At 51.7% G+C, this 22,980-nt stretch overlaps 2 protein-coding genes across 2 annotated transcripts in view; one reads left to right on the top strand and one right to left on the bottom strand.

The window, feature by feature from the left end:
• CLSTN1 (calsyntenin 1) overlaps positions 1-15,715 on the top strand; it is a 38,419-nt gene extending 22,704 nt beyond the window's left edge. The window contains exons 9-19 of the mRNA XM_007453332.1: positions 253-374; positions 5,173-5,335; positions 8,922-8,978; positions 10,281-10,438; positions 11,502-11,650; positions 11,940-12,166; positions 12,652-12,822; positions 13,160-13,305; positions 14,350-14,485; positions 14,772-14,956; positions 15,289-15,715. Of these exons, the coding sequence (XP_007453394.1) occupies positions 253-374; positions 5,173-5,335; positions 8,922-8,978; positions 10,281-10,438; positions 11,502-11,650; positions 11,940-12,166; positions 12,652-12,822; positions 13,160-13,305; positions 14,350-14,485; positions 14,772-14,956; positions 15,289-15,492 (1,718 nt within the window). The 3' untranslated portion in view covers positions 15,493-15,715. The remainder of the gene's footprint in view (positions 1-252; positions 375-5,172; positions 5,336-8,921; positions 8,979-10,280; positions 10,439-11,501; positions 11,651-11,939; positions 12,167-12,651; positions 12,823-13,159; positions 13,306-14,349; positions 14,486-14,771; positions 14,957-15,288) is intronic.
• A 3,213-nt stretch (positions 15,716-18,928) lies between these two features.
• The window catches only part of PIK3CD (phosphatidylinositol-4,5-bisphosphate 3-kinase catalytic subunit delta), a 13,233-nt gene continuing 9,181 nt past the window's right edge, over positions 18,929-22,980 (bottom strand). Inside the window, 10 exon segments of the mRNA XM_007453331.1 lie at positions 18,929-19,066; positions 19,702-19,834; positions 20,026-20,171; positions 20,376-20,499; positions 21,083-21,250; positions 21,812-21,890; positions 22,117-22,229; positions 22,324-22,502; positions 22,649-22,748; positions 22,921-22,980. The exon segment at positions 22,921-22,980 is cut by the window's right edge and continues 2 nt beyond it. Of these exon segments, the coding sequence (XP_007453393.1) occupies positions 18,929-19,066; positions 19,702-19,834; positions 20,026-20,171; positions 20,376-20,499; positions 21,083-21,250; positions 21,812-21,890; positions 22,117-22,229; positions 22,324-22,502; positions 22,649-22,748; positions 22,921-22,980 (1,240 nt within the window).

Genomic DNA, 22,980 nt, shown 5'->3' with positions numbered 1-22,980 from the left:
CTTGGTGACACACGTTGTTCTGTGCTCAAGACACTGCACTGGTCTCTGGGCGTTTGTTAGCTTTACTCAGTGGATTGGGCCCCTCTTCTCAGTAAAGCCCAAGCGTATTTTTTCCTAAACCCTGCCTTGGCCCACCATGGAGAGTTCACCCATGCTGATAAAACTGTGTCTTCAAGATCCATTAAAGAAATAGCTTTTATTTCTCCTTTGGGTCTTAAGCCGTTAGTTTACTAGTAGAATTACTCTTCGCAGATATGAACCGACACCATTATTCACTCTATGTCCACGGCTGCCGGCTGATTTTCCTCCTCCGTCAGGATCCTTCAGAAGAGAAGAAATACAAACCTGCAGGATTCCACTGGAAGTTGAATCAGGTGAGTGCGTGGAAAACTCACTGCTATGGATGTTTTTCAGAGAGATTAAATGGGCACTGCGACCGTGAACAGTACCAGCTGTTTATGGGCAGGGTTTATTTAAGATTTTATGATTTCTGTGTCTGTGGCTAATAGGACAGCAAATTAAATCCACTGAACTCCTTTTTACTGAAAGCCTAAGTTTGTTTTTTTACATGTATGTGTTTTATACATAAAATATTAATACAGGCGTACCTCATTTTATTGCACTTCACAGATATTGCAGTTTTTATAAATTGAAGGCTTGTGGCAACCCTGCATTGTCAGATAATGTTAGCATTTTTTAGCAGTATTTTTTAATGAAGGTACGTACACTGTTATTTTTTAGACATAATGCAGACCACAGTATAGCGTAAACATAAATTTATATGCACTGGGAAACCAAAATAAATTCGTAAGACTTGTTTTATTGTGATACTCGATTTACTGGTGTGGTCTGGAACCAAACCTGTGATATCTCCAAGGTGTGCCTGTATAAAGAAATGATATGTTTTAAATCCCAAATATCATGTTATAATTTATTGAGATAAGCAGCACTTGCTTAAAAATTGGGATTGAGGTCCTTGTATTTGTTTATTATTTAAGGCCTTGGCTCCCAAATTGTGCCAAGGACCCTGGGTGCCTCAGCAGATTCGGGGATGCGATGGGATATTTTAAATATTCAAGGAACCAGCAATCTTGACATCTTTCAGACATCACATGAACTATTAGCTCGTGGGAATATATAGTTTCAACATGAGAGCACATTATACTTCTTGTGAGATGTCATATCTTTGCAAAGCTGATTTCCTAACAGTTGCTGTGATAAAAATCAAGTGTCATGTGCAAAGAATCAATGTGTTACAGGAAATGAGGAGATGCTGTAAACTGAGAAAGCCTTTTCATTAAAATCACAGCAGGTCATTTCCTCTTGTGATTTAGAGTTGGGGCAAGAAGGAAACCTGAGCTTAATTTATTTGCCTCATTTGGCAGTGTTCATCTCTTACTGTTGTAATTTTTATTTACATAGATCATTTCTTTCTTGGAAACTTTTGTTATCAGTTTTTTCAAGAAACTAAGAAAGGTATCATCCAGAAAAAAATTTTGCAATGTAGGTAGACATTTTAGGTATAGTTCTGTTTTAGTAACCACAGTCTACACTTATATATTCAGTTTCTTCTGATTACATGTTTTAGAAACTTTATCATGGAAAATTTCACACATAGGTAAAGGTGGACAGATTAGTGTAAGGAACAACTCCACACACCCTGGCTTCAATAATTATCAGTTCTTGGTCAACCTTGTTTCATTGTTACCTCCACTGTTAAGAATTTTTTGTTCAAATTGTCTCATAGATGTTTTCATGTTTACAAATTTGTTTGTTTGAATCAGGATCCAAATAAGGGGCCATACACTGGGATTGGCTGATAGACCTTTTGAGTTTATTTTAATCTGTAGATTTTCCTCTTCTCTCTTGGAATTTCTTTGGTGACAAAACATGCTCCTCTCTCTGTGGTGTCATTTAACACACTCCTGTCTCTTCCTTATACCCTGTAAATTGGGACTGGGCTGTAAAGGCTTGATCAGAATGGGGTTTGCATGTTTCTGATCTGTTTAAGCTCCGTCGGGTTGTTTCTCTTTGTGATTTAAGCAGCCATCAGTGGTCAGTGTCACCACCCTTGTGGCACTTGATCTCTGGTCACTTGGGTGGTAGGAAGTGTGTTCTCAGGAAGGGCTCATGGCAACAGTTAATTCCTGAGTTCTTACATGTTGTTTTAATAGTTTGTCTGTGGCCTTTATACTGAAGGTCACTTTGGCTGGATATAACATCTCTGGCTCTGATGTAAGATTTCCAAGAACAGAAAATCTGTCTCTCCATTGAGTTCTGATGTAAAATGTTGCTGTTAAAATCTGACAACAGCTTGATTTTCTTTCCTTTATAAAACACTCAGTCTTTTTGTTTGGATGACCTTGGGATTTTTTTTTTTCTTCCTTCTTTTTTTTAAGGTCATTTAATTTTACGAATATGTCTTGGTTGTTTTAGGTCTGTTTTCCCAAATATGTGGTATGCCTTTTAGTATCTAGTTTCAAACGTTTTGGTATTTCAGGAAAGTTTTTGTTATAGTTTTTAGTATTCTATTCTATTGCTTTGGTTTTCCTCTCTGGGGACTCCTCTTATCTTTCGTTGGTATTCTTTACCTGTTTTCTGTATCTTTCCCTTTTGTTTAAATCATTCCTGTGCTTTGTCACCTCATCTCTGAGTTGCTCTAATTACAAACTATGTTCTTCTGTTTTGTCATTTTCCTCATGTCTTTTAGCGTGTTTTGAAAGAACAGATTATCATTTTCATCTCTTTTCTTAGGTATGTCTTTCAGGTATGGTTTCATTATCCGAAGGGAGGTTATTCCGTTTGGTTGTCTTTTTTTTTTTTTTCCTTTTAAAAACTTTTTGGGATTGAGTCGTGATCATTTTCCCCCCCTCAGTTTTACATGAAATTAGCTTTCCTACACTTTGAAAAGCATGACTTTTTTTTTTTTTTTTTCCCTAGCTTTAGGGTTTGATCTCTCCCTTCTGTTGTTTTCATAAAGTATTTTTTTTTTAAATGTGGCTTCACACACTCTGGTATCACCTGGATCAGAAGCCCTGTTGCTTTCCTCCACCCGACTTGTTTCAGCATTCATGTAGTCACTTTGTCACCAGTATTGTCGTGGGTGTTGTCTGTGGTTTGGGGTTTTACTACCCTAATCACCGTGTTTTCAAGGAAATTAAAAAATTATACTAATTCTCCTACTCTCTTCTCAGAATATGCTCATGGTATTTCCCAAGAAACCTGTACTATTTTAAAGACTGGGGGTGTAATATAAATTACTTTCTGAAGCAGCATATATTACAGAACTTGTTTTAAATAAAGAAACTAAAATTAAGATCTTATCTGTCTCAAAAGTGAATTACTGTGCAATGTCTTTTTGTTGTTGTTGTTTTCGTTTTTGTTTTTTCGGTACGCGGGCCTCTCACTGCTGTGGCCTCACCCGTTGCGGAGCACAGGCTCCGGACGCGCAGGCTCAGCGGCCATGGCCCACGGGCCCAGCCGCTCTGCGGCATGTGGGATCCTCCCGGACCGGGGCACGAACCCGTGTCCCCTGCATCGGCAGGTGGACTCTCAACCACTGAGCCACCAGGGAAGCCCTGTGCAATTTCTTTATTTAGAAATATGTGATTATACATTTATACGCACATTATGCATATTTAAGAAACATATATACAATATTAAAGATCTGAATTTTTTCCTCAGACTTATCAAGAGCAGCTGCTTTTCTTTTGGGGGTAATCTTTGGTAATTTCTTCATTTATTTTGATGTTTCTGGTCTGTTTTAGCGCTTGATTTCTCCTTGGTTCAGTTTCTTAGAATTTAAAGGTAAATTGGGCAAGCTATTTATTTATTTATTTATTATTTCTAAATATTTATTTTTGGCTGTGTCGGGTCTTAGTTGCGGCACGCGGGCTATTCATTGGGGCACATGGGCTTCTCTCTAGTTGTGACGCAGGGGCTTCTCTCTAGTTGCGGTGCGCGGGCTCAGTAGTTGTGGTGTGCGGGCTTAGTTGCCCTGCTGCATGTGGGATCTTAGTTCCCCAACCAGGGATCAAACTCACGTCCCCTGCATTGGAAGGCAGATTTCTTAACCACTGGACCACACAGGGAAGTCCCTGGGCAGGCTTTTTAAAAATACAGTTTTAGAAATTTCATCCCATAGCGTCTCCTTCTCTGCCTGTCCCTGTTCTTGCATGTCTGCCTCTTCCTCTAAAGCCAGAAATCAGGGAATGCCAGACCAGCCAGGCCTTGGAGACTGCAGACCAGCACCCCACGTGACAACAGGGGAGATACTGGGGAGCTGCTCCTTCATGATAGGAGAGGAGCTCAGTTGAATTTGGCCATCTGAGCTGTATGTTCGTATTTATTTAGACCATCACCTTTGAACCGAAAAAGAAAGCACATGTGTCTGTAGTGGGCCTCGTTCAGAAACTAGTGGCATTTTTCATTTTTTAAAAAAAATTTATTTATTTATTTTTGGCTATGTTGGGTCTTCATTGCTGTGCACAGGCTTTCTCTAGTTGCGGCGAGCAGGGGCTACTCTTCGTTGTGGTGCGCGGACTCTCATTGCGGTGGCTTCTCTTGTTGCAGACCACGGGCTCTAGGTGCGTGGGCTTCAGTAGTTGCAGCACGTGGGCTCAGTAGTTGTGGCTCGCAGGCTCTAGAGCTCAGGCTCAGTAGTTGTGGCGCATGGGCTTAGTTGCTCCGTGGCATGTGGGATCTTTCCGGACCAGGGCTCGAACCCGTGGCCCCTGCATTGGCAGGCGGATTCTTAACCACCGCGCCACCGGGGAAGTGCCACATTTTTCATTTTGATCCAGAAAAGGAATGGCCAGCCCCCTGGGTGGTGTCCATCCTGCCGATACTAGAATTTCCTGGTGTCATGCTCTTGGCAGAAGGGAATTGGGCAGCTCCCTGTCTGGGGTTCTGTCACATGACGAATGAGTAGCGCCCCCAAGTGTGAAGTGTCCTAGAGATAGTAGTGTCACCTTGACCTTTTTGGGGTGAGATACGGTGGGATGAGACGTATTTTGTTGTTGTCATTTTAAGTCTTTTCCCTTTTAGGAAGACAGAGGTTCATTCTGGGTGACTTGTTCTCGTGTCCAGTTATGTCGCTCTCATGGCTGCGTGTTTGGGTGAGAGGGAAGGTGGATGTTTCACACTTAACCACCCACCCCCTTGGCCTTGTAGGTCTGTGACGAGGAATGGCATCACTATGTCCTCAACGTGGAAATCCCAAACGTGACTCTTTATGTGGACGGCGTCTCTCACGAGCCCTTCTCTGTGACTGAAGACTACCCGCTTCACGCATCCAAGATCGAAACCCAGCTCATGGTTGGAGCTTGCTGGCAAGGTAACGGTCGTCGGCACCCCGTCCCCTCCAGGCTTCGAGAATTCAGTACTTCTCTGCTCTGTTGGTGGAAACAGGCTCCTCTCAGAGTCTCACATCCCTTACTGTCCTCTCCTTCCTCTTTTCGTTCCTTTGCCTGGTATAGCCTTTCTGGGGGGCACGGCTGCTGCCAGGCTCCAGGAGGGCTCTATTTACCATGCTTGATGAAGGCGTTAAAGGATGGGAACTCCTTTCCCGGGGGGTCCAGGAGGAGATATGCAGAGGGAGAGTGTCATTGAGGACCTTGTTTATAAATTATTTATAAATTAACCTGTTTGTTGGAAAGTTTACAAAAACAGGCAACCATCAGGCACAGACACGTGAATTGCTCCGGCCAGGAGGGCTTGTCAGAGTGATTAGCACTTGATAACCTGGCGGGAGCACCTTCAGTGAGGATTGGGGGAGAGTCCGGGGCCGTCTCTGCTGGAAGACCAGGATGGGATGTGATGACAGCCGCCAGCGAGACGATACCTTTTATTCTTGTTTTCTGAGTGGCAGGCTGTGTGCCAATGGCTTCACATACATTATCTCATTAATCCTAATAATATGTTTGCGGGGCAGCAGCTCTTTTTATCCCTGTTTCATAGCTGAAGAACCGGGGCTCAGGGAAGCAGTGAGCTGTGTTACCAGCTGGTTACGTGGTGCTAGGATTTGAACCACCACAGCCAGTGCACTCAGGCCCAGCGTTCTGACCCACCAAACCAGGGGTGCTAACCTTTTCTGTGCCACAGAGTCCTTTAGTGGTCTGTGAAGCCTATGGACCTTTCTCAGGATAATTTCTTATTAGTCTATGAAACAAAATAAAATACATAGGATTTCAAAGGTGACCAATTAAACTGAAATACAGCTATCAAAGTACTAAAAGGATAAATGTGTAAAGCAGTAACACCTGGGCCGCTTAACTCATGAAGATCAGGCACCTCCATTAACTTGCAGGAGGCAGAGCAGGAGGGGCTTTGTAACCATGCTGTGTACCTACAACAGAGCAGCTGGTAGGACATGATACCTGTCGGCACAGTCATTGTTTCTTCTAATATTCCTGTGATTTGTAGCTGACATTTATAACCAAAGGGAAAACTAAATTTTAGAAGTTAGTAAAAGTTAAGTATGTGATTTTTCCCAGACCCCTTTGTCTGCTCTCAAGGTTCATGGGCCCCCCCCCCCCTCCAACTTTGCCCATGACTCTGTGTTGTGTCACTTCAGGGTGTCATCATCACTACATGTACCTGCTAAATAGGCCTTCTTTCTCCTTCCCTTTGGAAACATTATACCTTGAGTTAGGTTAGAAATTTGTGAAAGAGACTAACTGCCAAGACAGTTTGGCTGCTTTTAGGAGAATTTGAGTTTCATAATTTTCCTGCAGATCCTTTCAGATGAAAGAGAATAAGACAGTATTTCACAGTGAACTTCCTCATACTGGTGACAGTCCCTCTGTGAGAAAGTAGGACGTGAGACCAAGGAATGAGGGATAAATTATTAGGAAGCTTTTAGTTGTTACCCTTAAAATTTCAGGAAGCTTTTAGTTGTTACTCTTAAAATTTTCGTTCAAACTTCCTTCCCAAATTAAACAATAATTTCTGAGTAATAATTTTAAAAAATAAGAATAAGAATACAAGGGACTTCCCTGGATGTCCAGTGGTTAAGACTCCGTGCTTCCACTGCAGGGGGCACGGGTTTGATCCCTGGTCAGGGAACTAAGTAAGATCCCACATGCTGCATGGCGCGGCCAAAAAAAAACAAAGAATAAGAACACAAGTGTGGGGACTTCCCTGGTGGCACAGTGGTTAAGAATCCTCCTGCCAGTGCAGGGGACACGGGTTCGAGCCCTGGTCTGGGAAGATCCCACATGCCGCGGAGCAGCTAAGCCCGTGCGCCACAACTCCTGAGCCTGCGCTCTAGAGCCCGCGAGCCACAACTCCTGAGCCTGCGTGCCGCAACTACTGAAGTCTGCGTGCCTAGAGCCCGTGCTCTGCAGCAAGAGAAGCCACCGCAGTGAGAAGCCTGTGCACCGCAACCAAGAGTAGCCCCTGCTCGCCACAAGTAGAGAAAGCCTGTGCGCAGCAACGAAAACCCAGCACAACCATAAATCAATCAATCAATAAATTTTTTTAAAAAAAGAGGCATGATATTTACGTATTAAAAAAAAAAAGAATACAAGTGTGAACCTAAATGTTATTTTGTATTCTGGAAACTTTGTTACGTGGGTTAAAATACCCCCCGCCCCGTCCCACCCTGCCTTCCTCTTCATGTCACGGCATCTCTCCATCAGATGGCAGTCAGTTTTCATCCTTTCTCATCCCTTTCTACCTCAGCCCTCTCAGCATCCTCAGCCAGAAGAATCTGCCTAAATTTCCAAACCAAACACAAATTTTAAAAAATTTAGTTAATGGGGGGAGAAGATCTCCTTTCTTCCTTTCAGTGGATTTGAAGTCCCTTCAGGTTCACTGTGGGGAGCCTGGGCTGGAGGCCCGCTTCATGGGATCAACGGAAAGGTCAGTTGTAACTGTGTGTTAGGGGGACGTAGGAGCCGTGTGGGCTCCGGGGCTCAACTGTGCACACCTGGCCTCGTCCCCGTGTGGCTGCGGCAGGAAAGGTGGTGAGGCCTGCACCATGGGGTGGGGCGGGGAGAGGGAAGCCGTGCACCCACCACGTGGTTTGGAGAGTGGAAATTCTGTCCTCTGTCGCTGGCGGGTGCCTCGACCCAGAACGCTGGTCGGGAACCACAGCCACTGTCCCCAGGCCCATCACCGATTGTGTTTCTCTGGGTGAGTTCCTTAACCTCTGACTCTCCCTTTCTGTTCAGAAAAACTGGTTAAAAATGCCTTCTTTCCTCTGTCACTTGGAAGTCAAAGTCTAAACCGATATGAACTCCTTTTGAGCTTTCAAAAAAGACATACATGTTCACTACATACCAGGCTTTGGACGCTGACACGTGTCTTCCCCGTTAAAAAGGCCGGTGCTGTGGTCCAGAGTGGGTGCCTTTTGCACCAGGTACGTCTCTGCGGTCAGCGCCAGCTGCCACCTCGCAGTGTCCTGCCTGGACAGGTTGAGGAGATCAGTGAATTCAGTGCACAGCTGTTACTCATCTCACTTTGAATCCGACCTTTGTTTTGGCAAGGAGGCTGCCGGAAGGTGGAATAAAAGAATGGAAAGAGATAAACAACAAGGTCTTACTGTGTAGCATAGGGAACTACAATATATTTAATATCATGTGATAAACCATAATGGAAAAGAATATGAAAAAGAATATATACGTATAGTTGAATCGCTTTGCTGTAAAATTAACACAATATTGTAAATCAACTATACTTAAATAAAATAAATTAAAAAAAAAAGAATGGGAAGAAGCATGGGGGTGGTAAATATCCCTTTGGGAAAAGGTGACCAAGTAGTTTTCATTCAGGTGTGGAGTGTGTCCCCGAGAGGGACGGGAGGGCAATTTTTCTCTTTGTGTTTGTGCTTGGTAGCTTTTCAAAACTAATTTTCAAGGTCCAGTTTGAAGAGCCTAACCTCTTGGTCCTTTTCTATTGTCTGTCTTGCTTTTCTACAGAGTATTCAGGAGTTGAAAATGACAATGAAACTGAGCCTGTGCCTATGGCCTCTGCAGGTTGCTGGACTTTCTTGCCTATGGTTCACTATTGTGTTTCATTTAAAGACGAGACATCCATTCATTGTGCATTTCGCATGAGACACCCAAGTTGCATTTTGGTTCCAGACACTATTTGAGCTGCTGCTTTGCCTTATGCTACCCCACTGCATCATGGGATTTCCCTTTTCTGCCCATTCTGATCCCAGTTGAAGTGAGAGCAAATGACTCATTAATGCCATGTACTAATGGGAATTTATTTTTTCCCTCATCAAATTTTACCCCATCCCACTGCGTGAGGCGCCCCGCTGAAATCTCACAGGCTAAGATTGGTTGGGAGGCCACCTCCTGCTTCTCGTGTGTCTGAACCAGGAGACAGGAAAAGACTCGTGGCTAGATATTCTGTCCTGACTGATAATAAGTTTTAAATAATGTTTCTTAGAAATCTCGATCCCTAGTGACGATTTTAGTGTCTAACGTCCGTTATCCGGAGTGAGGCATGCTGCTGACAGTTGGTCTCTCCTCCTCCTCCAGTGTAAGAACAGGGTTTAGTACCTCCTGGTTGGCTCTTTGTTACAGTCTGTCAAGGGCCACCTTCTGCTTTGTCTTGTAACATCTTCACTCTTCCCAGTTATCCTCAGTAGTAGGAGACAGGCTCACTGGGACTCAACAAAATAGCCGTGTAGGCGGCCTTGATACTAGGCTTTGTGCAGGGTAGGATTTTAGCGTTCCTTTTATCTTTCTACTCCTGCCTGTGTACGTTCATCCCCGAGTTTGTATGTATTCCCCGAGTATGCTCAGTTAGAAAAAGCAACCCAGGGGAATTACCTGGCGGTCCAGTGGTTAGGACTTGGCGCTTTCAGTGCAGGGACCGGGGTTTGATCCCTGGTCACGGCGCAGCCAAAAAAAAAAGAAAAGAAAAAAAGAAAGCCAGCGCCTGATCCAGCTGATTGAGAAGGCAGTGGTTGAAGAGGCTGGCGCTGGTAGGACATCACTTGTGTACCATGATGACGGGTGCAGCGAGGGCCACCCTTACCAGGAAGTGGCCGCATGTGTGGGGACACTCACGGGATCTCTTGGCTTCCGGGCTTCGGGGGAGGGACCCCCAGCTCCTCTCTTCTCCGGGCCACGTGCATGATCATAAACCATTTAATTTCCTCATTGTGCTTCCATGTCGATTGCAAGGCTAACAGGATCTGGTAGGAACTAACCCGCATGTCCACCCATCAGGCTGCCACCACCGGTAACATCACATTGAAAAGTGAAGCAGGAGGCCCTGGGCTGCACTCACAACTTCTGCTTTTCCACCCCCGTGTTCTGCAGGTGGTGACCTGCACATGACTCAGTTTTTCCGAGGTAATCTGGCTGGCCTGACGATCCGTTCCGGTAAACTCACAGATAAGAAAGTGATTGACTGTCTGTATACCTGCAAAGAGGGGCTAGACCTGCACATCCCCGAAGACAGCGGCAGCGGTGTCAAGGTAACACCAGCACCCACCTGCATGGCACCCACGACTTCCTCAAGCACAAGTGTGGAGGCTGTTGGCATAAGGATTGATCGGTGATTTGTCCTGAGCTGCTTTTACTCACAGCATCTCTGACACCACACGTGTGGGGTGTCTTTCTCACACCAGTTCTCCAGCTCCTGGACCCCAACTCCCCAGGCGTCCTGTAATCCAGTTCAGTCGTGACACTTAACTGGGCACCAGGCCCCACATGCCTTCTCCTCTGGTGCCAGCTGCAAGGATCTGGGCCTCCGGTACCCACACTTGGCTGAAAAAGTCGAGGGTTCCCACAATCCCTCGCCCTTTTCAGGTTCAATAATTTGCTAGAACTGCTCAGAAAACAGTTCACTTACTATTACTGGTTTATTATGAAGGATACAACTCAGGAACAAGCCGGTGGAAGGGAGGCCCAGGGCCAGGAGTGGAGGAGGGTGCATGGGCCTTCCACGCCCCCTCCAGGTGCACCACCCTCCTGGTACCTCGCTGTGTCCACCAGCCCAGAAGCTCTACCTGTCGTTGAGAAGTTTTTGTGGAGGGTCTGTTATGTAGGTATGATTGATTAAATCACTGACGACTGTTGATTAATTAACTCAATCTCCAGTCTCTCTCCCCTCCCCAGAGTTTAGAGGTGAGGCTGAAGGTCCAATGTAATCACGTGGTTGGTTTGTTTGGCAACCAGCCCGCATCCAAGAGTCACCTCATTACGGTAAATTCTGGGGGTGGCTGAAAGGGGCTTATTAGGAATAAAAAAAGATGCCCCTATCCGTCAGGAAATTCCAAAAGTTTTAGGAGCTCTGTGCCAGAAACCAGGGACAAAGACCAAATATATATTTATTATATCACAGATCTGTCTGTGCCTTAGATATTTACCATCATATAATAGGGTCACGGTCACTGGAATTATGTGAGCTTTTCTTCTCCAAGTCACCAATTCAAATCAATCCCAAGCTAATCCTCTTTGTCAAAGTGTTTGTGGTTTCAGCTTCTTGCAGTTAGAACCTTATTCTGTTCCTGTCTCTCTGTTGTGGTGCCATTTCAGCTCCAGGCCAACCCCAGTCAGTCAGTGTTGACCTTGGAGGGAGAGGATGTAGGGGAGTTGGATAAGGCCATGCAGCACATTTCCTACCTGAATTCACGACAGTTCCCCACACCCGGGATCCGAAGACTCAAAATCACCAGCGTGGTCAAGTATGTGCCGACTTTTAACAATAAACCTGTCTTTGCTCAGTGACCCTTGAGAAGAAAATGTATTTAGGTTTTTAAGTCAACCCAGCCTCCCTTCTGTAAGGAAAGGTGATCCGTCCCTCGTTACCAGAAAGTTTGAGTGATGTTTGGAAGCACATTCTGGGAGTGGCCGGCGTCTTGTCCCCTAGGTGGTTGTGGAATCCTGTGGTCCACCTCCGAGCGCCTTTGTCTGTGTGACTTGAGAAGCCACCTCTTAAAGCCCTGACCCTTCCATCCCCTTCCTTGTTGGCAGGTGTTTTAACGAGGCCACCTGCCTCTCAGTCCCCGTGTTGGATGGCTACGTGATGGTTTTGCAGCCAGAAGAGCCCAAGATCAGTCTGAGTGGCATCCACCATTTTGCTCGAGCGGCTTCCGAATTTGAAAGTTCGGAGGGGGTTTTCCTTTTCCCCGAGCTTCGGATCATTAGCACCATCACGAGAGAGGTGGAGCCCGAAGGAGAAGGGGACGAGGACCCCACAGGTGACAGCCTAGACCAGTCGCCCAAAAGTGGGCGGCTGAAACCCCACTGCTGCTACTTATTTCTTGGCCCTTTTCCTCTGTGATTTTGTAGACTTGAATGTTTTACTGCTGTTCTTGGGTCTGCTTCTGGAATCTGACCCGTGGGCTAGAGCTCATTATGATCTTTGGAAACCCACCTGGAGGGTCCTTTCATCTTTTTTCCAGCTTGACGTCAGTATCTGGGATGGCTCTTGTGGGTTGAGAGGGCAGGGGTTGCTGCTGTCGGGGTGCTCCTGCTGGCTGGCCCCACATTCTCGGGCCTTCCTGGTGGCCAGTCCTCCTAGACACATAAAGCACCCCCAATTCTTGAAAATGACTGTCCCGTACCTCCATCCGTGGTCCCTAAAAGGCCTCTGTGAGTTGGAGGATGAGCAGACAGGCTGTCGCTGTGAGCACCTCCCTGGGCTCCACAGCCTCTGCTATTTCCGGTTGGGCCATTTTTGCAGTTCAAGAATCACTGGTGTCAGAGGAGATTGTCCACGACCTAGACACCTGCGAGGTCACGGTGGAGGGAGAGGAACTGAACCGAGAGCAGGAGAGCCTAGAAGTGGACACGGCCCGCCTGCAGCAGAAGGGCATCGAAGTGAGCAGCTCTGACCTGGGTGTGGTCTTCACAGGTGAGAGGCCAGACCCCAGACCGGGAGAGTGAAGGCTCAGAACTCAGCGCCCCCCTCCTCCCAGCTCAGCAGCTGGAGAGAGTCCTGGAGGAGGTGGGAAAGGATGAGTGGTGGCCACACACCTCCCAGACAGGAAGGGGAGCACAGCTCTGCCTGGTGTCCCGTCCTCATAGTGGGTGGAAGTTTGGGCGCGTGTTGCACCTGCCCCTCGGCAGGGGACGACGCCCCAGCAGTTGGCAAGCCAGACGCGTGGCCGGGTGGCTCTGGGGCCCGCCTGCAGCCTGCCTTCGCCCTCGGCCCGTGTCCCTAAGCTCAGCCACTGCTGTCTTCCCCGCAGGTGTCGACACCATGGCTAGCTACGAGGAGGTCTTGCACCTCCTGCGCTATCGGAACTGGCACACCAGGTCCTTGCTTGACCGGAAGTTCAAGCTCGTCTGCTCCGAGCTGAATGGTCGCTATGTCAGCAACGAGTTCCAGGTGGAGGTGGGTGCCGGGCTGTGCTGAGCAGGGCAGCAGCGTGGTGACCGGGTGCCTGGCGCTCACGGCCCTGATGTTTGCCAATGCCGATTTTTAGAGCATTCGTGGTGGCAACTGTTTAGGTTCATCCTGGGGTGGGTCGCCTTTCCCAGCCGGGGGGCTGTTCCCCATTAGACCTGCAGAGGTTTGGGGGGACAGGTTATACACGGGGTGGGCTGGGGCCCAGCACGGTGCCCCCCTTCACAGGCTGCCTTAGCCCGAGAGTCGGAGGGGCCTCTGGAGGGAGGTGGTCAGGACCGAGTGGCGGTCCGTGCCTCGGGCTGAGGGGCAAGGTTGTTTCTTGAGATCTGACACTGCTTTCACCGGGGGGAGCCGGGGCTTCTTTGCAGATGGCTGGCCCCGCCGTGAATAGATCCTTGGCCCAGGGCGAGGGTTGCCGCCAGCACCGGCAGGGCTGCTCTCCACTGAACATGGTCGTGGGGACTCAGGCCGCAATGGCCAGAGGGCACTCGTCCTGCTCGGACACCTTTCGTATCACTCGGAGCTTCTGTGCCTGGAGAAATGGACCCAAAGTTACTTTCAGCAATTGAACGCTTCCGTTGTGACCCCGAAACAGCAGCATTAAACTCACAGGGCCGAAGAGCCCGTGAGTGTTTTCTTTGAGCCAAAGGGTAGCAGATTTGAAAGGAAATAAAGGCTCTGATTTGTGCTGTCTTTCACGTGGCTGTAGCTTTGGGAAAAGAGGGGCAATGTGGTGTGCCGGGGCTTCTCGAACTGCCCGTGGTGAAGGGCCAGTGCTGGTGCTGTGTCTTCCCCTCCCGTCTGTGGTGGATAGGTATTTTATTAGATACAATAAAAGTGAGTTATTCCAACAGCAGGATGTTCTTGGCTGTGTGACGGCATCACGTGGTCACAGCAGCCTCCCTGGCTGCTTCTGTTCTTCTCTCCGCCCACCAGCACCGGTCCAGGGCCCACTTCGGTGGTGCTGGTCAAGTGCGTGTCCACTCCATCCGCGGACACATTCAGGCTGCCCTTATGTCTCCGCTGCAGGTGAACGTCATCCACACGGCCAACCCCGTGGAGCACGCCAGCCACATGGCCGCGCAGCCGCAGTTCGTCCACCCCGAGCACCGCTCCTTCATTGACCTCTCAGGTCACAACCTGGCCAACCCCCACCCGTTCGCAGGTAGGCCTGGGACGCCCCTCCCCGACTCCTGCCGTGAGCTCAGCCCCCCTCTTCCCCCACCGCCGCTCAGAACAGCCACCGGCGGCCTGGCCGTTATTCCACGTCACACGAGGAAACCGGAGCACGGACGGGTCAGTGAGGGCCCGAACCCAGACTTGAACCCGTGCTGAGCCTTTTCTCAGAGCTCCGGGGCGGACAGAGCGAGCAGTGGAGGCCGAGGGCACACGGCGGGGCGGGGCGGGGCGGGTCTCGTCATCACAGCCGTCCTGTCTCCTCTCCCCCGCAGTCGTCCCCAGCACCGCAACCGTCGTCATCGTGGTGTGTGTCAGCTTCCTGGTTTTCATGATCATCCTGGGAGTGTTCCGGATCCGGGCTGCTCACCAGAGAACCATGCGGGACCAGGACAGCGGCAAAGAGAACGAGATGGATTGGGACGACTCTGCCCTGACCATCACCGTGAACCCCATGGAGGTAGGCGAGGGCGGTGACGCCCCGACTGAGAACCCCTGCAGGCCAGGGCCCCAGGGAGGCTCAACTCACCTTCACGCTCACGTGCTTTGCGTGGTCCGCACCATGACCCCGCGTGGGCAAACTGAGGCCTGGGGGGCGCCGGCTTTAGGGTCACGGTCCTGCTGTGGCTGGTGCCCGGAGCTGTGCTTCCCTTCGTCTTTGGTGAGGAGCCTAGTCCAGCCCCTCTTGCTGGGTCGTGGGATGTGGCTTCCAGCAGGTGGACAAACCGTGGGTCACCAGCTGGGGCGGGGGAGGGGCTGGATTCATCGCCTGGTCGGCCGTCTCTCTGTCAGACGTACGAGGACCAGCACAGCAGCGAGGAGGAGGAGGAGGAGGAGGAGGAGGAGGAGGAAGAGAGCGAGGTTGGGGACGAGGAGGATGACATCACCAGCGCCGAGTCGGAGAGCAGCGAGGAGGAGGGGGCGGAGCCCGGCGACCGGCAGGCTGCGAGCCGGCAGCAGCAGCTGGAGTGGGACGACTCCACCCTCAGCTACTGAGCCGCCCGCCGTCCGTCGCCTTCTTTCCTGCTTCAGGAGGCTCTGCTGTCATCCCTGTGCCCGCCCCAAGGGTCCACGATGTACAGAGTCACCCTGGCCAGTAGGTCTGCAGAGCCTCCCCGTCGCCGATCTCCGCCCACGCTTGGTGTATAGGGCCCTAGGCTCCCCCTTGCTCCCTCCCTTCGTCCGCCCTGCTCGCTCTTAAGTTATGTGAGGAGCTGACGCTCGCTCTGTGGCTGATGTCAACTCCAGAAAAGCTGCAGTGACTGGACTCCTTGACAAAGGGTTAGAGTTGCTCACTCCTACCTGGTAGTCCTCTTCTTTTTTTTTTTAAAAAAAAAGTTTTATTTTTTCCAAACTAGTGCATGTATAAAATGGCAGAATGGGGTTAATATGTAGATGATGAACTGACTTTTTAATATTTTGTAAATAAACTGGGATTCCTCGTGTCTTTTGTGCTAGCATAATCCGGGGCTGGATGCAAAGTGGAGCGGAGACACTGAGCGTGGGAGGGGAGGGACCGGAGACCCTGCCCATCCCACCCCGCCCCAAGATGAGGAGAAAGGAGCACAGACATTGATCTGCTGCTCGGCAGGAGGGGACCGGATCAGGGACCCCTCCTTGGAGGCTGGAAACGGCCAGGTCTTTTCTTTGGGATTCTACCCATTGAGGGCTGCGGGGAGCTGGGGTCCCTGGCCATGTTTGCTCCCTTCTCCAAGGACCGGCATTTCCTCATGCAGGAACCTGGACTCAGGTGCAGCCTTGGGGTCCATACTGAATAGATGCAGGTTTCCTTGCTGGTGAGAGTATGTTTCGATCATGTGGATGGTGCAGACCCTCTGACCACTTGGTCTGGAGACAGCAACAGGCCTGGGGGATCCGTACTCAGAACCTGGCGGAAATGACGCCCAGTGGCCTGAAGGCAGTGCTCGATTCCCCGAGCACCTGCCGCCCCCTCGTCCCCAGAGCCCCCCCGGGGGGTGAAACCTATGCCCAGTAGGTGGTGAAGGGAGAGAACCGCAGTCAGGAGCGAAAACCCCTACAGCACGTGGTTTTTGATTTACATGTAAATTTTTAGATTTCTAAAACTGGGGGAAAATAATTTTGAACACTGTTCTGTGATCATAACTGCTAGTTTCGAGGACACTGCCAGCTGTCCTGTGTCATGTGTGGCCACCCCTCCATGTACTGTCACCATCGCTGCTCTGTTTAGACCGTGGATAGACGCTAACGCGTAGACGGGAACCCTCCGCGCTGTCTGTAGCCGCCGTGGTATCACTTTTCAGATGTGTATATTGATGATAGGTCAGAAAGTGTATACATACAATAAAGTCTGTTCTAACTCCAGTGGGAGAGCGGTTTGTTTTTGGTCTTGCTTTCATCTTAATCCTGCGTCCTCTTGTTTCTGAGCCAAGAACATAACATACCAAGGCTTTTATTTCTTTTAATCTGTTTTTACCTCTCGTTTCAAGGTTTCAGACTGTTGAACCGACATCAGTTATGCTGAACTCACCTTCCCCATACAGAAACATCAAATGATTTAAAAAAAATAGAAAATACTCTTCTCGTCAGGCACACAGGCCGTGCACCCAACCAGCTATCGCTGTGTATATGCAGTGTGCTGCCCACACCACGAAGCACAGACTTGTCCAAATAAATAACAAGTAGACATATACTCGGCTTTTCCTATTTCCAAACGGGTGGGTCTGATGAATTCAGCACTTAGTTGGAAACCAGAGTCTGGTCAGTGGGGCTCTGTGGGTGGCATGGATTGCTATGGGCAGTGCCTCTCGGCCACCTCTCTTGAACCAAGACACAGAGTTGGCACCTGGACTCTTCTGGAAGCCGTGCCCCTGGGCTGCTGAGAGGGCAGCTACTTCTGGCTCTGCTGAGCCGTGCGAAGCCTTTTGAGAGGTAAGTGGTGTCGCCCCTGTGGGTCCCGAGTCGGCTGCTAATACATGAAGCTCACCTGTGGGCTTCCAGAAGCCCAGATTCTTAGCCCCATCTCGAGTTGGCTCCAGAAGGCTGAGGGAGGCCCGGGAACCTGCATTTCTCGGGCTCCTCAGAGGCACCTAAGGCTGAGCCTGAATCATTTCAAGCTAAGTACCGTCAGAGGAAAAGATGCCACCACACCCCTAACTCTCACGCTTCTGCTGCCTGGGTACTGGGAGCAGGTTCTCAAAGGTGAGCGTTCTGGAGAGGAGATCAGGTCTTTCATGACCTAAAACCTGCTTTAGGAGGAGGGAGGTTACATACAATTGCACAAAGTACTCGCACCTGCTTGTGTCTTGATCCATGACCAGGATGAGCTAAATCAAGCTCAGGCCTTTTTAACGTGTCTCGAGGACCAGCGTGCGCTATATGTGATGAGCGCTGGGGCCTTTCTCCCGAGCCATAGAGGTTCAGTAAAGTAGTTTGGCTATTTTTTTTTCTCACCCGCAAACAAAATCACTTTACAGCAGAGATGAGAGAATTCCCGTACCCACGAGTTGCTTTAAAAGTGGAAAGCAAAAAAAAAAAAAAAAGTGGAAAGCAAAAAAAAAAAAAGTGGAAAGCAAAAAAAAAAAAAGTGGAAAGCAAAAAAAAAAAAAGTGGAAAGCAAAAAAAAAAAAAGTGGAAAGCAAAAAAAAAAAAAGTGGAAAGCAAAAAAAAAAAAAGGGGGAAAGCGGGGCTGCCGGGGTGGCGCGGTGTTTGGGGGGCCCCCGGCCGATGCGGGGGACACGAGTTCGTGCCCCGGTCCGGGAGGATCCCACATGCTGCGGAGCGGCTGGGCCCGTGCGCCGTGGCCGCTGAGCCTGCGCGTCCGGAGCCTGTGCTCCGCAACGGGAGAGGCCACAACAGTGAGAGGCCCACGTACCGCAAAAAAAAAAAAAGTGGAAAGCAATCATCCCTGAATCTAGAGGGTACCCAGGCCTCCTCTGGGGGCTGCCCAGAACTCAGTCAGTGGAGGGCACGCAGGTGGAGGGGGTGAACAGGCGTGGGTGCCCTGTCTGGACAGCAGGCACCAGGTCACTGCCAGGCACCAAGACCGGTGTAGCATGGCGGGAGCCTGGGGAGGAGGCAGCTCCCACACGGGAGAATCGTCTCTGCCGGCTCCAGGCCCACCAGCTGGAAGACTTGAGGTCACAGATCCTCGGCGAGATGCGGCCTCGAGGTGCCGGGTTCACAGTGTCTTCCCATCAAAGCCCAGGGCTCGGATGGGGAAGCGGGAGGACGGTGCCCCTCCCCACATTAGGGTACATTTCCATGTATGGCTGTGTAGTTCCCGAAACATTTCAAGTCATAAATAAATAACCAGTGTAAACAAAAGGCAGTTGTGTAGGTTCTTTCCCAAGGATGCCGTCCAGCCTTTCGGGGCCCCGGAGGTTGGCCGAGGGTGCCCGGCTCCCAAGACTGACAGCTCGGTTGTCTCCAGGCCCAGGCCTTGGACGGGCTGCTATTGCCTGTTATCTTTGGACACGTTGTGGGCCAGCCAGTTCACTTTGGTTTTCCAGCTCTCCCGGAGGGCTTCGTTAAACTTCACCCGGAAGTGCTTTAGAGCCTCCTCCTCCGTCTTCCCCAATGCCAGAGAATCCTGAGGCAAGATGGAAGCAATGGGCATCCCACGGAGGGGCCTGGGGAGCCCCATCTCCTTGCACCTCCACCCTCTCTGGGCAGGTAACGCTCCCTCCTAAGAGAACTGCACCAAGGGAGCCAGGAGGGCGCCACCCAACACATCCCCCGGGAAGAACTCTGTGTTCAGACCCCAACCAAGGCGGCCCCCGCCCTGCCCCATCCTCAAAATAAGATGCCAACTCGAGCCCGGAGGTCTTGGCCCCGAAGGCAGGTGGCCTGGCCTTCTCCACCGGAAGCTGGCAGGAGGAAGAAGGGAGGGAGCAGCCTGTTCCCAGGAACTCGGGGGGCCATGCCCCCCTCTCAGTCCCTGCCCCAGCGTCTCATAAACTGAAAAGACGCAGGAAGGAAAGACAGTTTTTAACCATGGAGGGAGCCCTCTTGTACAAGTGGAAACACCCGCAGCCTGCGGAGGACGGGAGGGTGGGCCAGAGCCGGTGGCTTCCCGCCAGACCCGGGTCCCAGGCCGGTGTGAGCACACACGAGTCAGGAGGGCCCTGTGGGTCCACCAGGCTCGGGGGTTGGGGGGGCGGGCTGCCTCGAGGAGTCTGGGGCTCCCTGGTCTCCTGCCTGGCGGGGCCCTGCCCTGGCGTTTACCTTGAGGTACTGGATGTCTTTGGAGCAGCTGAGCTCGGGCAGGCCTGCCGCCCGCATCAAGGCAAAGAGGTGGAGAAAGAGCAGCCCGTGGCGCCGCAGGATGGTGTAGGCCCTCTCACAGTAGCCCCGGAATCTGTAGTGGGAGGTCAGGGAGGGGCCCTGGGTCCTCCCGCCCCCCGCACCCCAGCCAGCCGCCAGCCCGCCCTCACCCTGGAAGGAGCCGTGCCCACAAAGCCCCAGCGTCCTCTGACTGACCGCCCCCAGTGCACCCCGCCCGGGGCCCCCGGCACCAAGGGGCAACTCAGGGGTCTGAGGCACCCTCACCTTTCAAATTTCTCACTATTATTTGTCTTCCCCTGCTGGATCACGTGCACAAAGTCATAGGTGAGGATGAATGGGACTCGCTCACGGTTGATTCCAAACTTGGTCTTGAAATTCCCCAGAAAGTGGCCGAAATCAATGTGGAACAGCTGAGGGGAGGGAAGAGCAAAGACCCAAAAGGAGTCAAAAAGGAGGGTGCCTCACCCAGAGGAGCCTGGGGAGGGGGAGGGAGCTGGAAGGGCTTGGATAGGGGGGCTCTGCCAGCAGCAGCAGCCGTGTTCAGAGCAGAACGGCCAGCGGGCCAGCACCGGGCGGGAGGCACCATGCTCATGGCAGCCCCACACCACCCCTACCTGCCCGTTTTCTCGGATCATGATGTTGTCGCTGTGCCGATCGCCGATGCCCAGCACGTATGTGGCCACACAGTAGCCAGCGCAGGAGAGGGTGAACTCCTCAATGGCTCGATCCAGGGCGTCCCTGGGGGGCAGGGATGGAAACCACGGCCACACCATTTTGCAGCCTCTCCTACCAAGAGGTGGTATCTATGTCCCCTGCCCTTGAATCTGGCCTTGTGACTTGCTTGGACCAACAGAACGTGGAGGAAGTGATGCTGGGCACCTTCCAGAGCCTGGGCCTTAAGACACCTTGCAGGTCCTGAACCTTCCCTACTGCCATGGAAGGAAGCTGAGGCTAGAATGAGAGGCCACATGGAGAGAAGCCCCAGATGTGCAACCCTCCAGGCCCAGTCAAACTACCAGATGAGAGCAGTTGCGTGAGTGATTAAAGCAGAACCACTCAGCTGAGCCAGCTCAAGTTGCAGATTTGTGATTTAGGCCCCTAAGTTCAGGGTGGTTGTGATGCAGCAATAACTAACTGATACATGTGGGAACAGAGACCTGACCCACTCCCCCACCGCCCCCACCCCACAGCATCTATGGGATGGTCCTCAGCTGAGCCAAGAAGCCACAGAGACGGTCAAAGGCCCTCCTCCTTGCCTTTGATTCCCGAGGTCTGCCTCTCGGGAAGGAGAGGGCATCTGTCCCTTGGGCCCGAAACCTACCCAGGGTTCTTGGACTTGAGCCAGTTGAGCAGAGCATCCTTGTTGAAGGCCGCCGTGGCCGCCATGTTGCTCTTGTTCAGCTGGATGTTGGCGATGGTGTCTGAGTGAAGCACCACCTCGATGAGGCCTGTGTGGTCCCCGGTGGAGAGGCAGCCGTAAGGGGTCATCCTAGCCAGGTGGGAGGAGGGGCAGGTGGACACAGTGGTCAAGGGCTGTCCCAGGGGCTTCTTGACCCCGAGGAGCTTAACCCCAAAAGGCTGCAGGAGATGCTACTCAAGTTGCTGAAAAGAGGAGGCAGGTACTGGGGGCGAGCCCTTGACTCCCAGGGCTCCAGGGAAGGTTCCTCGGAGAGGTCACACCAGCACCCAAGATGCAGAGAGGAAGAGTCAGCACCTTGGCTGAACTCATGTTTGTTCAGAGAGAAACTGAGAAACTCATGTTTGCTCAGGTGGCTCGGAAGATGATGGGGCAGGAAGCCAGGGATGCTTGAGGCAAAGGGACCAATGGAGGGAGACAGTGCAAAGGGCCAGGGCTGGCCTTCCCCACCCTCATCCTGTGGCCCTATCGCCTCCCTGACCCCGAGTTTCAAACTGGTCCCTGCTCTTCTTAGACGAGCCAGTCTTTTTTCCAGCTGAGGTGGTAATGTCAGCTTTGACAGGGGGACCCCTCCAGCGGGGTACGGTCCTAGGCCTGGTGCAGGCACAAGTGGATGATGGGAGGGCCTCTCACCTCAGGTCCAAGCCCTCCTGCTTCCACAGAACATCCATCAGCTGGATCATCTGCAGGGTCAGCATGTCCTGGCGGAGGTCTGCGCAGCCGCCCCCGGGGAGGAAAGGCATGAGTTTCTGGTGGGTTCTCCAATCCCAGCCATGCCCAGGCCCCAGAGTCCCAAGACTCTCGTCTTTTTGTCAGCTCGCCCTCCAGGAGATCCGCCCCCGGCCCCCATTGCAACGTGCTCCCGCCGAGGGTAGTATGGCAGGGCGAGGGGAAGCCAAGACCTCAGCGGGTCCCTGCCCGGGTCCCGGCCTACTCACCATCCCCGTTCTTAAAGATGATGCCCACGGTGCCATCGCTGCCCGCTTCCTCATTGCTGTACATGACCCACAGGGGCTTCATCTTGGAGTCCATGAAGGTGCACTGCTCCACGCTGCCGGACCAGACAGCAGTCAGCAGCGGGCCCTCCTCAGGGCTTGGGGGGAGGGGAGGAGGTGGGGAGGCCCCGGCTGGGGCCTGGGGCTCACCAGACTTCAGCCAGCAGGGTGCTGGGGTCGAGCGGGGACTGCAGGTGGGAGAGGGCCTCCAGGTAGGTCTCCTGGCGCATGCACAGATGCATCAGCTCCTTGGTCTGGGGCTTGGTGGTCTTCTGGGAGCTCACTTTGACGACATCGTTCAGGGCTTTCAGCTTGCTCAGCGCTTCCCCCTGGCCAGGAGGATGGGAGGGCAGCGTGGGCAGGCCAGGAGGGGCAGGCTCTGAGCCTCGGCCTGGCCCACGTGGTTCTACAGGGGCCGGGGCAACTCTGCCCCAAAGCAGAGCCCAGGCAGGGGTGCGGGGGCCCCGAGCCTCACCTGCTTCATCAGCACCTTCATGTGATGGGTGCTGCCCCTGCAGTAGGCCTCCATGATGAGGCCAAAGCGCAGGGCCACCGAGGGCACATGCATCTCGGAGCTGGAGGGAGGAAGAAGGGGCTGAGCCTCACCTCGCCAGGCGGGGCCACACAGCCCCTCCCAGCCCGGCAGGACCCAGCCACCAAGGCCACCCGGGCTGGCCGGCGGGAGACCGCGAGGCCCGCAGGCAAGAGGCCCCTCCTCCCCGTGGCCTTCCAGGTGAGTCCAGCTACCGCAGGTGCCAGAAGAGGAAGTGGCCGATCTTGCGATTGGCCAGGGCCCGGTCCAGCAGG

Source organism: Lipotes vexillifer, unplaced genomic scaffold (genome assembly GCF_000442215.2).
Source record: "Lipotes vexillifer unplaced genomic scaffold, Lipotes_vexillifer_v1.1 scaffold575, whole genome shotgun sequence".
Taxonomy (NCBI): domain Eukaryota; kingdom Metazoa; phylum Chordata; class Mammalia; order Artiodactyla; family Lipotidae; genus Lipotes; species Lipotes vexillifer.
The sequence above is the reverse complement of the archived record's forward strand: the minus strand, read 5'-3'. Positions and strand labels throughout refer to the sequence as shown.